Source organism: Diplotaxodon limnothrissa, linkage group LG9 (genome assembly GCF_057381915.1).
Source record: "Diplotaxodon limnothrissa isolate DT_005_m linkage group LG9, D_limnothrissa_male_GT1.1, whole genome shotgun sequence".
Lineage (NCBI taxonomy): Eukaryota > Metazoa > Chordata > Actinopteri > Cichliformes > Cichlidae > Diplotaxodon > Diplotaxodon limnothrissa.
Genome location: NC_140604.1, coordinates 26,031,699 through 26,043,710, shown reverse-complemented (window position 1 = coordinate 26,043,710; position 12,012 = coordinate 26,031,699). Strand labels below are relative to the sequence as shown.

The window sequence follows — 12,012 nt, the reverse complement described above, 5'->3', positions numbered from 1 at the left end:
GGATCTTCAGAAGGCCTGGTAGTGAAGTGGAGTAAAGTTTGTCGGGCTCTGCTCTGGTATAAGTATGTCACTGTGGACACGGTTGCTACAGAGACACCAGACTCTGTAAAGCACAGGCTGTGACAGGAGGATGGATGCAAGAAGATGTACAGCAACTGTTTCTGTCTATAATGTAATGGTGAAATTTTGTGGATGAACAAACACATTTTATATCATTCGTTATTAAATGATAAAGAATTTCCTATGATGTTGTCCTGGCTGATAATTAATAAACATTAAACAGCTAGCATCTGCAACTCTAATTCAGCGATTCAGCATTTCAAATTAAGTTCAAAAACTTAACTAATCCTGATTAGAAAGCCAGATGATGTATTGTACAAAAAGTTGTGCAGAATCTTTTGCAACATAAGTTTAGAAAACCTAACATCTACAAATCAGGAAACCAGTTTTGCTTTTCCTCCTCTGTATTATGTTTATGCTGTTTGCATAACAGAACATGTGCACACATATAAAATAGTAAAAAATTATTTCAGCTGGTTTAATTTTGTTTCTTCAATACTAAAAGTTCATGTAACACATAACGGTCTCAGACTGACTAGTCTGTGTGCACAAAGGTCACTCACAAAGCATCAGTGGGTGTTTTGACTTCCTGTCATTTCATCACTGATCTTTAGCACCTTGGTAAAGATCAGTGGAAGAACAGCAGCAGGCTGGTCCACGCCTCTCTGTGGTTTTCTGAGGTCAGGGCCCGAAAACACACGGAACAGAACAAGCCTGGAAATCAAATATGAAGTCAAACATAGAAACATGTTTCTGAATCCTGTGTTGTTTTGTAATGTACCGTAGCAAGGCAACATCTGCTTCCTTGTCTGACTTGTCACACGAAAAATTGCTGCAGTGAGGATGATGAAGATTGCTCTTGCTCAGTGACTGCTAATTAAAGCCCCTGACATAGAATTTAAGAACATAATTGGACATTTTCCTCCACAGTATAAGCTTGAGGAAAACTGAAGCCACCTCTGACCTGCTGTTTAATGTTAAATTCATTTCATCCTTTGTCCTTTGCGTCTCACATGCTTATTCATCATGCTTATCATTGGAAGTCCACTTTTGTAATTGAAATCTTCAGAAAATCCAGATATTGCAACAAGTACAGTACAATAACTATACATGTAATACAGATCAAAGCAGAATTTAGATCAGAGAGGGCGTCAGAAAAGTAGATGATTAATAGATGATCTATAAAAAAGGCATGCTGGGGTATAGTGATGATCATTAAGAGAATAGAGGAAAATCAGACTGCTGAGAGAAAAGAATGTAAGTTATGTCTCTTTAAACGGGATAATGGACAAAGGATGTTGAATATGAAGCTTCTAGGCCAGAGAAGATGGGAAATGGGAAAATAAAACAAATGCTGATTATAAAGCAAGTGCATGTTTGCGACGAAAATCGGTAATAACAGTATTCATGGGTAATCTGGTTTGCAGTAAATACCACTAGCCACTAGGTGGCGACAAAGGAACCCTTTGGACAGTTACGTTTTGACTGAAAATCTCCCGAGGCAGCATCTCTGTGTTGCTAAATATAAATAATTGATAAATATGTTTAAAAAGTATGTTTTAAACTCTTCTCTTTCTTTGTAGCTGAAAACCATATTTTTTGTACTGCAACAGTAAAAATCAGAATAAGCCTAGTAAAGAGCAACATTACAGCGAGAACACCATATTTTCAGAGCTGATATGAAAGATTGGTACAGCCAAATAATGATTCTTCACCCTCAGTAAATACGAAGCAATAATTCTGAATAAGATGCAGCTAAAATATTTAAAATCAAAGTGTTATTTATTCAAATAAATCATATTTAACAGCGGCCTCCCATGGACGAACATGATAGAGCCTGCCTGAAACTTGGAGAAAAAATAAAACGGGAGTGGCATTCAGGCAGGGAAACGTGGGTGTACGGGGGGGCATACCATTAGGGACATGCGCAACAGGGGAGTGCGTTTTTAAAACGGCCCCCTGTGGCTGTATTTTTTTTTTTTTTTTTTACAATATCAACAAACTGTCCGTGTTTCAGGCGCTCGATCCCTTAAGAAAAATGTGCCTGGTACCAAGCCAATTTCATTTGACCACATTCTCTTTCTAAAAAAATATTTTACACTGTACTTAAGTAAAAAAAAAAACATTACGTAAAAATGGCATACTTAATGAATAATAAAAACAGTATGTATGGGACTGCGGACGGGTAGTGACAGTAAATGTTGTAATATTTTCATATTGCACAAACACAGAAATGTCACTATTGTCATATCACTGAAATAAACCCCATATGAAGAGGTTAATTATATTTTATATGAGTGAAATCTGCAAGCAGTATGTCGATATCCTAAGTTTTGTCCACAAGATGCCAGCAAAACACCGTTTTTAGAGCTGCTCGTGGAAAGCCAATTTTTATGGTACTGTTTTGCTGCTGTCCTTATATAAGATGCAAATTATAATAATAAATATACCATAGTAATGCATCACATCAGCGCAAATGCATTCACCTGAAGGTATACGATGGCACAAAGGCGCAGATGATGCAGCCTTTTGCGCTTTCATTGTGCGATTTTTCGCGCTGTGTGCCTCAGAACCCTCTGAAAGTCCCCAAAGGGCCCCCAGAAAGTCCCGAAACCCACTTTGAGCCACTACAGTCATAATGAAAAGACCCATTTTGCTGAAAGAGGTGACAACACTGTTGTCTGCTATAACATTCGCCTCCTGAGATTCTCAACCAATGAAAGAACTGCTTGCAAATTCTTAACCAATCACTTGCGAGTGTGTCCTCGTTTTTGACCTATCAGTTTCGAGAACCGACTCCTCTCGTCACGGCCCCGTTTCTGACCAATCGGGGGCGAGGCCGCCTGTGCAGAGGGCTGGGCGCGAGAATCGGCGGGATGGACAAAAATCATAACGCCAAACAGAAGTACAGAAGAGAAAGATTATGATAGAAACAGCCCGGACGGCGAGTAATAAAAGTAGCCCACCTTCAGTTTCATAGCGAGTTTTTATGTTACGAGTCCGCATTTGAAGACAGCCTTTATCTGAAGAGGACATAGCAACGCCTTTCTCTGGGAAGATGTGAATATGACTTGTACGGAGAAAGTATATGTTATAAACTGTGCTTTTAGTTAGCTCGCTGCTAGCCAGATCCCGAAGAAACCTGCAATGACTGTCAACGCTTTCTATGGATACACATCTATTAAAGAGGGATTTTAGGGAGCTGCCAAGCACAGGTTCATCTACGAAGAATTTCAGTCCTCCTACCAGCTGTCATGGACAACGTGAAATCACGCAGGTGGGTGCCAGCAGTGTTTCATTATTCAGTTCCCGTGACACAATGCACCTGTGTACAGTTAATACGACGTGCCTCATATAAACAGCTTATACTGCAAGTGCACCTGCACACTTGCACTGTAATAAGGTCTGCCTATGGGATTTATGAATAAGTAGTTAATGAATAACACCTATAGTTAATAACATACCCCGATGAAAAGTATAGACAGTGTAAAATCCACGTTTCAGATATAGCTTAAACAACCTGAAACGTGCATTAATTTGAATGGGTGGCAATGCTTCTGAAAGTTTCGCATTCAAAATAATGTTCTGTGAATGTGAAGCCAGTTTCACACAGCTGTTATGTAACAGCATCATCCTTGAAAACGCATTACTAGACAATGACAAATCAGCCAGATTAATGCATCTTTACTGCTCAGATTCACTTTTTCTGAATATTTAAAATAAAAACAACCACAGACTAAAAAAACTCCACATCAGATAGCATGTGTCCTCTAATTATACATTACAGATTTTTGCATTAAGTCTCTTGGGTTTCTGGCAATGGAAGAAAAAGCTTCTAGACTGTATAAGTATACCATGTGAAAAATGTGGGTTAATTAGTTTAAAAATTATTCATATCAATCAGTTTTGTTAATCAGACATTATAGTCATCGCTTAAGCTAAAAGTACTACACATTTTCTCAGTCCATCCCAGTAAGTATGAATATTTGAACAGTATAGTACTGCCCCGTGCATCGTTTGGACTGCTACCTTTAGACTTTGGAAAATAGGAAACCTTAAAATTGTAACCTTGGTCTGTTAGCCTCTATAAAGGGCATTTTTCATTATGTTCTAAGATATGGATAAACTTCAACAGCAACATGATTGTTTGAACACTGGATGTAGATCAGTATACTATTTGGTGACGCTTGTTACATTTTATTTTAGAGAAAGTCCTCTATCCAATTAGAACAACTCAGAGTTATTATTTCATATTCATTGCTTATGACAGGTGATGTATTCCTAATGGATTAAACACTGAATATAAATATGGTGCTTCTTATACTTGCCACCTAGAATTATAGTTTTATATTCTTCAGTTTCAAAGTGAATAAATGCCAGGAGGTTATGCAAGTATACCCCCTTTTTTTTAAAAACTTTTTTGAACTGGACCGTTACGGCTTTGCCAGTCCCCTAACCACACCCCAGTACACCTCTTCCACCTCATCAAGACACACACACACACACACACACACTTATAAAGCTCTGGTAGTGAAAGAGCCTGTTGATGCAGACCCCTCCTTTCCTCCAGTCACCTTAGGCCCCTCCTTCCTTTTCAGCAAACTTCTCTTGCCTCTTGTGAGGGAATCAGGCCATACCAAAATTCAATTGGTATACTAAAGTTTCCACTCTAAGGAAGACCTTTCATCCACATTTTCATACAAGACCTCAAGAGAGCACTCCCCAACCCCCTGTGTGTGCATGTGTGGTTGTAGAGGTCTCCTACAGGACAACAAGCCTGGCTGTTCAGGAATTTAATTTCTCCTCCATTTATTAAAGTCTGCTCCCATACTGCAAAGACTTTAGTGCCCAGCAGCAGGTTTTTGCATGCAAAAATTTTGAAATGCAGTGTGCTGACATTTTATATTATCAGTAGTTCTATTTTGTGTTCTTTATTGTGCATAATTATAATTGACATGTTATTTCTGTCTTTACATCTTCAAGACCTGTGACCTAATGCAGTCACACTGAGATCCCCGCATCAACGAACTCATTGATTCATTTGTTTGGTTAGCTAAAATGTCCAGAGTCAGTGTTGTGCAATACACGAAGAACACATTGCTTTCAGTTTTGATATGATGTGTCAAAGGCTTGTTTATTGCCCACTGATGCTTTTAGTTTTGCTTTTATTTGTCTTTTATTAATGTATTTGTTTATTTATTTTGCTATGACATCAAAAGAGTTGTGGTCAGCTTTTGGTACATGCTGCTGCTTTTCCTCAATCCTGCCCCTAAAAAGCTTGGCATAACTCACTGCTAAAGTCTAATTCTTTTAACAGGGATTTTATTTCTTTCAGATGAAGTTAAAGCAAAGAGTAGGCAAATCTACTTGGTCACAAGACCGTTTAATTACACTGAGCCTTCATCCTGTAGTAATAGTTAAGCTTCTTACACCATTCTCAAGTAATTTCTTTTTACAGCTTTGGTGTCCATGTATTGATGTCTAATATATTAGCTTACAGGCACTGACCTCATACCTCAGTCTTGGGCTCCATTTGTGGTCTAAATGTGCTCTTCTTTTACTGCCTTGTATATTTTAGCAATGATGAGGATGAAGAGCTGCAGTCCACAGATCCAGAGAGTAAAGAGAAGAGCAAAGATAAAAAGACACTGTGCAAAGTAAAGTGGTCACGAGATGAGGTAAGTTTATCAGAGATCTGACATCTGAGCTGGGAATTTGTTGGAAAGATTTAACTTGAGGCATTGCATGTTACGTTCTGCTTTTATCTCCTCGCAAACATCTTTAAGGGTAACTGTATAACAGTGTTTATGTGAAAATGCTGAACAAGATGCCTTACACGCGCTCTGTACCATTTGCTTTTTTTCCATCTCTCTTTTTCTTCAGGATGAAAAGCTGAAAAAGCTTGTTGAGCAGCACGGAACAGACTCCTGGAAATTAATAGCTACCCTTTTTCCAGTAAGCACATTTCAATTGTGTAATTTCATTAAACAAAAATGTTACTACTTTACACCATATTGGTTTATCTCTTTCAGTTACTACTGTAATGAGGTGTTGCTCTTTGTGTATCTCTATCACAGGGGAGGACAGATGGCCAGTGTCAGCACCGGTGGCAGAAGGTGCTCAATCCAGAGCTAGTGAAAGGACCATGGACAAAGGAGGAGGATCAAAAGGTAAGACGAGCTCTGAATCCCTATTTTGTGCAGAAACATTGGTGACAAAATGGGTAAATGATATGGCAGAGAGGGGAGAGAGCAGTTTAGACAGGTTGAAAACACACAATACAAAGACAAGTGCCACAATATGTAATGTACCCTTTAGCTTCAGAATAACCAGGCTGTGCACATGTGCATGCTTACTTCCCGCCAAGAAGGTTTTTTTTTTCTTTTTTTTCTAAAGTAAATTCTCCACTACGTCATTCGTAATAAAACAGTCTCTTCAAGTAAGAGGTTTAGCAGCCAGCCGCTTTTTTAATTAGTTTTTTTTCCTACAAAGCAAAGCTTGAAGACCTTTTCCTGCTGTTAGACCAGCGATGCATTCCTTAAATGGATCACTGTTGTTCAAGAATGTCATGAATGGTGTGTCATTCCTCCGAAATGTTGGAATCATAACAAAAACACAGATCTTACAATTATAGCTTAGCCTGCCAAAAGTGACATCACAACATTTCTCAGCCTCGATGGAAAGAGCCAAACAAGCTCTGCTGTTGCTATAGTGAAGGTTTCTAAACAGCACTGCTTCTCTTAGAAATCTGAACTCTTTGAACAAGTTTATAGAGTGGCAGAATTAATTAGGGCCCTACCCCATTCATTCATAAATCCATGAATTTATTTACTTGTGCTTCTACTGAATATCCTCCACGTGGTGGTGTTTATGCAGGTTATTGACCTCGTACATAAATATGGTCCCAAGCGCTGGTCAGTGATTGCGAAGCACCTCCAGGGAAGAATCGGAAAGCAGTGCCGTGAACGCTGGCACAACCACCTCAACCCAGAAGTTAAGAAGTCTTCATGGACTCAGGAAGAGGATCGAATCATCTATGAAGCCCACAAACGCCTTGGCAACCGCTGGGCTGAGATCTCTAAGCTTCTTCCTGGACGGTAGTGTAGTGCGTCACACACTGTCTGTTTGTGCTTCCTGTCTAAGTAATGTAAGTGAGTCACACTAGCAATGCTATCCCCTAACAGAACGGACAACTCCATCAAGAACCACTGGAATTCCACCATGAAGAGAAAAGTGGAGCATGAGGGGTACCTGCAAGATGGCTGCAAGACTTCCTCTGCTAATGGGAAGAGACGCCACAACAGGCAGTGTCCTGCAACTCCAACAGAGCCCCAGCACTGTGACCGCAGCCCTGTGGCTATGACAGCATCAAACCAGGTCCATCCTCAGTCTTTGTTTCATTTGTCCTCTTACTTAAAACATGCTTCACCTCAAACACAACATTTATAATCAGGGCCCATTTAACTGTAAAAAACTCATAGTACCGTATCACCCCAATCGATCTCTTCATTCTCAGACTGTGGGCTTGTGATATTTAAAAGTAGAATGAGAGGCAGAGCCTTCAGCTTTCAGGACTCTTTCCTGTGGAACCAGCTCCCAGTTTGGATTCGGCAGACATCTCTACTTTTAAAATCAGGCTTAAAACTTTCCTTTTTGATAAAGCATATCGTTAGGTCTGGATCAGGTGACCCTGAATCCTCCTTTAGTTATGCTGAAAAAGACTTAGGCTGCTGCAGGCTTCCTATGATGCACTGTTTCTTCTTCACTCACCTTCCCCTTTATGTGTTTATACACCACTGCACTTCAACAGTGTGTCTTTTGTCCTGTTTCCTCCCCTCACCCTCAACCTGTCACGGCAGATGGCCGCCCCTCCCTGAGTCTGGATCTGCCAGATGTTCTTCCTGTTAAAAAGGAGCTTTTCCTTCCCACTGTTGCCAAGTGCTTGCTCATAAAGAGACATGTTATTGTTTGTGTTTTCTCTGTATTATTATGATCTTTACCTTACAATATAAAGCACAATGAGGTGACTGCTGTTGTGATTTGGCGCTATTTGAGCTAAGTGTAATGCTCTGTTTGCAGACGGGTGGTTTTCCATTTGAGCCTCATGGTGGGCACATGATGGACAGTCTTCCTGAAAATTCAAGCTTCATATCAGTGAGTCTTTTATAAGGTTTCTTTGCATGCTAGTGGGGAAAATGTCTGACTTCTTTATTTTCTGGTCTTTCTGTAGTTGTACTTGTGATTGCTAACTCTGGAGCTCAAATCAAAAACTTGAACGTCCTGTTTTTTCTCCTAACACAAAATACAGCTGAAAGGGTGTGCGATGTCAGTGCTGTTGTTGCAGTGTTTTTATGTTTATGTCTTGTTTTCCTGATTTTCTTAACTCTCGTAACTCTTTCCTCTTTTCCTTTCGCCTCCTCTTCCTCCGTGATGTTTGTTTATTCCAGCCATCCTGCCTGGATGATCCTGACAGAGAGCAAAGAATTAAGGAGCTTGAACTGCTGCTTATGTCAGCAGAGAGTGAAGTCCACCAACAAGTGCAGTGCAGAGGTTCATGTGTAAGAACACACACTGAATGTGTGTTAGCATTCTTAGTCAGCATAGCCTGCGTGTGTTAATAGCTTACAGTACATACACTGTAAAAAGGCTCATATTTATATTAAATATGTCTTCGCGTCAAAGTGAAATAAACAGCGAGTTACATAATCTGAAAAAAACAATATATTGATATCGAAAAGTTTATTTAAGTCCAAAATCCTGGCATTTGATTCTAACTGGCCTTCATTAATGAACTTTTTGCAGTGTATATATTCTAAAACAAGAATGAGGGCATGTATGCGTGTCTGTAGCCTGTTTGCTGTAGTGTTGCAATAGTAACTACTTTCCCCTTCTCGCCACTTACTCAGACTGGCCTGAAGCTGTGCTTGGTAGTCCCCCTAGCTCCCACCCCTCACCTCGCCCATTATTTTAGTTTTAAACTTGATCCCGCCCCCTCATCCCCTCCAGCCCTCACTCCCTGCCATCCTACCATACCCACACTTAGCCCGCAGTTTGGTTCTGACTAAAGCATTCTCAGTCTCTATTCTGTCTGCACTGACTGTTTTCATACTTCATTCACATTTATTCTTTTCAGTGAGCGACTTTATACTGTACAATTTTTTCCCACCATTTCCTACACATAATTTCCAAACTCGTGCAAATTAGCAATAATTTTACACCACATCTGCCAAACCCATCAGATCAGACACCATCCTGCTGCACGAGCCAAAGATCTAACAGCAGTGTCTTTAACCCCCACCCGTCCCCTGCTGCCCTCTATCTCAGAGTTTGGAGCAGTACCCAGCATGGCCAGACAGTGTGTCAGATGACACGCTAACCACGAGTAGCAGTAGCCTGGAAGAACAAGCAGAGAGAAGACCCTGGGAGGGCCCTGAGATCCCGCAGGGAGCTCCAGCACCGCTTCCTGTCTCGCCCAGCAAGTTCCTGGCTGTAGAGGCCAGCACAGTGCTGTCCACCCTGCAGACCATACCAGAATTTGCAGAGACCATGGAGCTTATTGATTCAGTGAGTAACAAATGGAGATGAACACAGAACAAACATAACTCTGTGTAAATTTGTTGGCCAAATATTGTGAATGTATTAAAGATCTACTGTAGATGTGTTTTGCTCTGCAGGATCCTGTCGCATGGAACGAAGTGGCCAGTTTTGATTTGTCAGAGACGGCGACGCCGTCCAGGCACAACCAGGCAGCCTATAGCACTATCTTGCAAGAGAGCACCATGTACAATTCAGTGAATTACCCAGTCAACGCTGCCACTACCGACTTAGGCCAAGACAGGAACTGTGCTCCATTTGGTGTGGGAGATCTTACATCCCTGACTCCCATTAACTCATCCAAACCCACCCAGGCTTCCACTGGGAGGAAGAGGAGAAGAGAGAGGGGGGAACCATCTCCTTTGTGTGACAAGACTTGCTCTTCCTTCTTGGAAAATATTTCAAATTCTCCCAAGAAAACACCTATAAAGACACTGCCATTTACCCCGTCACGAGTAATTATCTTAATAATTTACTTCAGAGAACATCTTCCCATTACAGCTGATGCAGTGATTTGACTAATATGCCATGTCTTCATTCTCCTCAGTTCTGCAACATATCAGTGCCAGAGCATCTCAATCTGGAAAACCCCGCCCTCACCTCAACTCCTGTGTGCGGTCAGAGGTGTCTGCTCAACACACCCCTTCAAAAAGATACCACACCTAAACACCAGAAAGAGAATGATGGGTAAATGAATCGGCTGTAAGCAGTATATCAGAAGATCTTTTTGCTTGCAGAAAACTAGTGTAATCACAATTACAAATATGTAGTTCCAGGACTCCTAAATTCTGCAAAACAGTCATGACTCCAACTCCGAGGACACCCACTCCTTTCAAAAATGCTTTGGCTGCCCAGGAGAAAATGCACGGGCCACTAAAGAGAGAGGTAAATTTGCCAAATTCTGGTGCAAGCAGGTGAACATATTGCTGCCTTTTTTGTGGTTATACTCATCCATTTTTGTTTTGCAGCCACAGCCTTTGGCCTTTCTCGAAGAAGACATTCGAGAAGTTCTAAAGCAAGAGACCGGAACAGACATCTTCAACAGAGCAGACTTACAGCCAGATTACAGAGTGTGGAAACATAACGTAAGTCACGAAATACAACCTTCATGACCTCAACACCTCATCAAAAAACTAAGAAATAATTTTATTTCATTTTGATGCTTCAAAATTAGATGGATGGCCCAGCTAGAAAAGTGCGCAAGTCTCTTGTCCTGGACCCTTGGGGCAAAGAAAGCATTAATACTGAACTTTTCCAAGACCAGCTCGACGATGCACAGGTAAGCCTCTCTGACCACACTTCAAATCAGCTTCAGGTCCTGGAGCCCTTTCCAAGTAAAAGTATTTTTATAAATACCATGTAATTACTATTACTCTTAATCTACTGCTTTCTTAAAACCTGCACCATTCAAAGAATGCCATGTTGCAGGTGTCAGATGAAGGTCTACTGACAAGCTCTTCATTGGTTTCTCCGATCTCCGAGAGAGACGAGTGTGGCCATTCTGTGACTTCTGGGAAAGATGAGCTCTCATTAGGAGTCGCCGTTCATACTCAACACTTTACTAGCCCTCGGACGAAGAAGCTTCCGACCTCTAACAAAGCAACAAAACACAACACTGCACAGGTATGACGAAACAAAACAACTGTCATTAATGTCAATGTGTAGTTAATGCTGTGAAAAGGGTAGAAACAGACAATCACAGTAACCACTGATCACCTTCTGTGCAGGTGAGTGAGTGGGAAGCAGTGGTTTATGGAAAGACGCAGGACCAACTGATCATGACAGAACAGGCTCGTCAGTACCTGAATCCCTACCCACCGTCCACCTCTGTCTCAAGGGCGCTTGTGCTTTAAAGCCGTCCCCTCGACTACGCAGGCAGCACTACATCTGTCCGACAACTAAAACCTCCACTGAATCTTGTAAGAGACAATCCAGTGAAGACAAATTGTTTTATTTTTCTTCTGAAGCAGAAGTGCACTGCCAGTGACGTCCATACAGAGGTTTTGTTCTCAACGCATTTTGAGGTAACTGCCCAAAGTGTTCTCTGTTTGCCAGCAGTCATGAGCAGTTTTGTACACATACAAAAAGGCTTTTTCTTTTAATCAACCTGCACATAGAGTAGGCTGCAGAAATAGTGTGTATCACCAGCAGCGGCTGCTTCTGAGTTGTATATTATTAATATATTGTTTAAAGACATGAAAGACATTATAAGATGTAGCGCTACTCATTGTTTATCTCCTCCTGCATGTTTTTACTAAACTGTCCCACTGCTGTTAGCAGATAAAAAAAACACGTATGTGCAGCATTTGTAGCTTTTTACCGACACCCGTGTACAATGAAATCACGCCATGGGTTGTA

General features: G+C 41.0%; 1 protein-coding gene across 2 annotated transcripts; it reads left to right on the top strand.

Moving 5' to 3' along the window:
- Nucleotides 1–3,314: 3,314 nt before the first annotated feature.
- On the top strand, nucleotides 3,315–11,507 carry mybl1 (MYB proto-oncogene like 1). Of its 2 annotated transcripts, none has more exons than XM_085362391.1 (16): nucleotides 3,315–3,337; nucleotides 5,639–5,738; nucleotides 5,944–6,015; nucleotides 6,138–6,230; nucleotides 6,937–7,157; nucleotides 7,245–7,437; nucleotides 8,140–8,214; nucleotides 8,508–8,618; nucleotides 9,385–9,624; nucleotides 9,717–10,109; nucleotides 10,202–10,341; nucleotides 10,425–10,539; nucleotides 10,623–10,739; nucleotides 10,829–10,933; nucleotides 11,083–11,277; nucleotides 11,382–11,507. In XM_085362391.1, exons 1-16 carry the CDS (start codon nucleotides 3,315–3,317, stop codon nucleotides 11,505–11,507), a joined length of 2,319 nt encoding a protein of 772 aa, XP_085218517.1. The 2 variants fall into 2 exon arrangements, with proteins under 2 accessions (XP_085218517.1, XP_085218516.1); XM_085362390.1 differs by having other exon boundaries at nucleotides 11,068–11,277.
- Nucleotides 11,508–12,012: the final 505 nt, after the last annotated feature.